At 40.7% G+C, this 4,244-nt stretch overlaps 1 protein-coding gene across 1 annotated transcript; it reads left to right on the top strand.

Moving 5' to 3' along the window:
• The first annotated feature begins 373 nt into the window (after nucleotides 1–373).
• Nucleotides 374–2,601, top strand: LOC116023056. Its single transcript, XM_031264011.1, has 3 exons — nucleotides 374–1,051; nucleotides 1,158–1,343; nucleotides 1,918–2,601. The coding sequence occupies exons 1-3, from the start codon at nucleotides 563–565 to the stop codon at nucleotides 2,200–2,202; spliced, it is 960 nt and encodes a 319-aa protein (XP_031119871.1). The 5' UTR covers nucleotides 374–562; the 3' UTR covers nucleotides 2,203–2,601.
• The last annotated feature ends 1,643 nt before the right edge of the window (nucleotides 2,602–4,244 follow it).

The raw sequence follows: 4,244 nt of genomic DNA, 5'->3' as shown, positions 1-4,244 counted from the left end.
GACAAAGTAAAAATTTGAATCATGGAGTGAGTTTGCAAGGTTTAAGATGTACTATGTAGTATTAAAACAAAAAAAATAAGATAATAATATGGTAAATTATTGTGCGGGCTCGAGTTCACTTTGTAAGGAGTCTAAAATACACCATTTATATATTGAATGTTTACAATTTACATATTGCAAGGAAGACCCGACTGCACAGCATAACTATTGCATTAATATCTACTCAAAGCTGTCATTTTGGGGTAGGAATAGTGAATTTGGTGTACGCGCTGGTGCGTGGCAATTTAGCCAACTGGAAAAAGCTGTCTGACAGACAAAAGTACGAAACCCATGAGCCTTCGCACTCAATAATTACCCAATCCTACCCCTTTATTCCTTTCTCTCATCGTCGGTGACTAATGGGGATAACGCAAATCTTATAATCCCTGTCAAAGCGTCAACCAAACACCATTTTCCTTACCTTATCCCCCTTTTCTGTTTTTCTATTCCCCTAAAACCCCGTCCCCGTTATTCTTCTGCTATTCCTCAGTAAGTCTGTAATTGGTTGTCCGGGGATAGGAAAATGCACGCCAAAACTGATTCCGAGGATACCAGCTTAGCCCCGTCGTCGCCGGACCATAACCGGAGACCGGTGTACTACGTGCAGAGCCCGTCGCGTGACTCTCACGATGGGGAGAAGACGACGATGTCCTTTCACTCCACTCCCGTGCTCAGCCCTACCGGCTCCCCTCCGCACTCCTCCGTCGGCCACCACTCCCGCGAGTCCTCCTCCACGCGCTTCTCCGGCTCGCTCAAGCCCGGATCCAGGAAGATCACGCCCAATGACGCCGGATCCGGCGCCGGCGGCCAGGGCCGGAAGGGGCAGAAGCCGTGGAAGGAATGCGATGTGATTGAGGAGGAAGGGCTTCTCGAAGAGGATCGCTCTCGCAAACCCCTCCCGCGCCGCTGCTATGTCCTGGCTTTTCTTCTCGGCTTCTTCGTTCTCTTCTCCTTCTTCGCTCTCATTCTCTGGGGCGCCAGTAGACCCCAAAAACCTAAAATCTCCATGAAGGTCAGTTCAATTAAAATGTCGGATTTCGAAATTTCATCCGTATATTGCATCGATTACCGTAATTCAGAGCCCTAATTCTTCTCTTATGTCTGAATTTCGTTTACAGACTATCACCTTCGAGAGTTTCGCAGTTCAAGCTGGTTCAGATCATACAGGAGTTGGCACTGACATGATTTCCTTGAATTCCACTGTGAAATTCCTTTACCGCAACACTGCTACGTTTTTTGGTGTCCATGTTACTTCCTCCCCCGTTGATCTCTCATTTTCAGAAATCACAATTGGCTCCGGAACAGTAAGCCCTACGCCTTACATTCTTCGCAATTAACTTGGTTTCAGTTTAGAACTAGCAAAAATTTCTCTTGAACTTAACGAAAATGGTAACCAAAAATAGAGGCAACATATAACATTAGCTATTTAGCTCCTTTGATCAGTATTCCTAGTAAAAGTAGCGATGGATGAACTAAAATATGAATCTTGTAGGAATGCATATGCATTGCCTCTTGTTGAAGTATGAACATAGTAAAATGCAATGGGATGCCTGTGATCTAGCAAAGAATCAGTCTTCCTAGTAAAGGTTGCTATGAACGAACAAAAACATGAATCTTGTAGGAATGCTTTGCCTCTTGTTGAAGTATGAAACTTAGTGAAATGCACTGGGATGTCTGTGATCTAGTCCAGGGCAATGTAGAAAATTATCTCCTTTGATCAGTCTTCCTAGTAAAAATTGCGATGAACGAACAAAAACCTGAATCTTGTAGGGATGTGTTGCCTCTTGTTGAAGTATGAAACATACTGAAATGCACTAGGATGTTTTTGATCTTAGTTTCAACTTAGTAAATTGATTTTCTGAAATTTGGGTGAATTAGCTGAAGAAATTCTATCAATCAAGAAAGAGCCAGAGGACAGTAGCGGTATCAGTGGTAGGGAATAAGATTCCATTATATGGAAGCGGGGCCAGTTTGAGCACGCCAACAGGAACTGCAGCCCAGCCTGTGTCATTGAAACTGAGCTTCGTGCTAAAATCAAGAGCGTACGTCCTGGGAAAACTGGTGAAGCCCAAGTTCAACAAGAAAATCGAGTGTTCCATCGTTCTTAATCCCAGCAAGCTCAACCACCCAATTTCACTCAAGAATGCCTGTGAATATGATTGATTGATGATGATGATGATGAGGAGTCGGTTATGGTGGGTGAAGTTTTGAGTTTCTCTTTCGTTTCTATGGTCATTGAAGAAAATGGTAATGGTGCATAGTTGAGGACAGAGCTGGACAGAGTTTTAGGATGGTGCTGCCTCAGTGTTTTGGGAGACTATTATGGCTGCCCAAAGAGTGGGAAAATGGAAAATATAAGCTTGCTGGATTTGGTTGTGACTTGCTAGGACTAGAATCTTAAACAAGTTTTTGTACCAGCCACCTATTATGATGGAAGTAAGAATGTGACAATATTTATTTCCTTTGTTTATTCATGTTATATATAAAATAGCCTGTAATAATTTATTCCCTGTACCACCAATTTCGTATAGTATAATGTTATTTATTTATTTAGATTCGCAATCTTTATGTTTAGTCTCATTATTAGTTTAGACTTTACTTAGAGATGTTTGTTGGTGTTTATTAATGTTTGGTGCTACAAAGAGTTCACAACATTGGATGAAACTAGCACATATGAACCAATTGATTCCTATCTTCAAAAAAAAAAGGAACCAATTGATTCCTGCTTCCAGTAGGATTCGATCTAATGACCTCCCATATAAGATAGTCACATCATGCCGGTGTTTGGCGACTATTTTTATTTAAAAAAAAAATAGAGTCGAATAAGTGAGGCGGGGATTATAATTTCAATAGTTGTCAATCATTTTTTTTTTTGTTTAAATTAATATTTTCACCTACTAAAACTGATGTTTCTATAGTCCAAACTCCAAAGTAGAGCACTAGAGCTTAGCACTACAAAAAGTCAAAAATAGTACTTCGTAAAATTTTGTATACTTACCGCTGAAAAACCAAACGGTAAATCATAAGTTTTCATAACTGTTAGATGAATATTAATGGAGAAGAAAAATAAGAGAATTACTTTGGAAGGTAAAAATATGATCGGAAAATGTATCACCGGCAACGTGTAATACAGGAACAACCTCGAGTGTAAGGCCGAACAGGGCCGGTTGCTTTATAGCAATCGTGTGTATAGTACGATCTCCCTGAGCCAGGCGGGCAAGGAATTCGGTTCGCCGATAACGCTCCGTACGAGATGTAGTAATGTCCGAAATGCTTCGCATGTTGCCAATACAGAGACCTCCGATCAACTCCGACGTCGCCGCCGTTGAGATCTACGCCCTCCTGGTCGTCGATCGAATCCGGAACCGAAAGCGACGTCGTCTTAGGCCACTCCAGAGCCTCTGCCATAACCTGGAAGCTGTTGTGATCAACCGAGTAAATATCATTTTTAGTCCCTCAACTATAATATATGTATCAATTTTGGTCCTTGACTATTAAAAATTTCAAATTAGGTGCATGACTATTAAATTTGTATCACATTTGGTCCTTGACTATTAACATTTTCAAATTAGGTGCATGACTATTCATTTTGTATCACATTTGGTCATGCCGTTAAATTTTCCGGCGAAGTCACCGGTGACCGACTAATTTATTTAATTTTTATTTTAAAAATTATTTTAATACTCCGTAACTTTTAAATAAAAAAAAACTTTTAAAAAATAATAATAATAAAATAGAAAACGCCGGTCACCCCCGATGACTTCGCTAGAAATTTGACTGGAAAATTTAACAGCAGGACCAAATGTGATACAAAATGAATAATCATGCACCTAATTTGAAAATGTTAATAGTCAAGGACCAAAAGTGATACAAATTGAATAGTCATGGACCTAATTTGAAATTTTTAATAGTCAAGGACCAAAATTGATACATATATTATAATTGAGGGACTAAAAATGATATTCTCTCTGATTAACCTGAGCACCGACATTTGAAGCGAGAGCTAAGATGACGGAGACGAGAACGAGATGGAGATATGCAGTGAGATCCATGGAAATGGTGGTTAGAAGGAAGAGCTAGCAGCCTATAAGTGCACTCTGTAAGTTTGTAGATCGAGCAGTTAAGGCAGTTAATATAGAGAAGGGGGATTGGGCGGGCGGGGGGGGGGGGGTTACGTAGGGTATGACAAGGGGGGGGGGGGGGCA

This window comes from Ipomoea triloba, chromosome 6 (genome assembly GCF_003576645.1).
Source record: "Ipomoea triloba cultivar NCNSP0323 chromosome 6, ASM357664v1".
Classification (NCBI taxonomy): domain Eukaryota; kingdom Viridiplantae; phylum Streptophyta; class Magnoliopsida; order Solanales; family Convolvulaceae; genus Ipomoea; species Ipomoea triloba.
The sequence above is the reverse complement of the archived record's forward strand: the minus strand, read 5'-3'. Positions and strand labels throughout refer to the sequence as shown.

Coding starts and splice junctions, on each gene's coding strand:
- LOC116023056 (XM_031264011.1), top strand. CDS start 563: ATGCACGCCAAAACTGATTCCGAGGATACCAGCTTAGCCCCGTCGTCG. Junction 1,052..1,157: donor AACCTAAAATCTCCATGAAG/GTCAGTTCAATT, acceptor TTTCGTTTACAG/ACTATCACCTTCGAGAGTTT. Junction 1,344..1,917: donor TCACAATTGGCTCCGGAACA/GTAAGCCCTACG, acceptor TGGGTGAATTAG/CTGAAGAAATTCTATCAATC.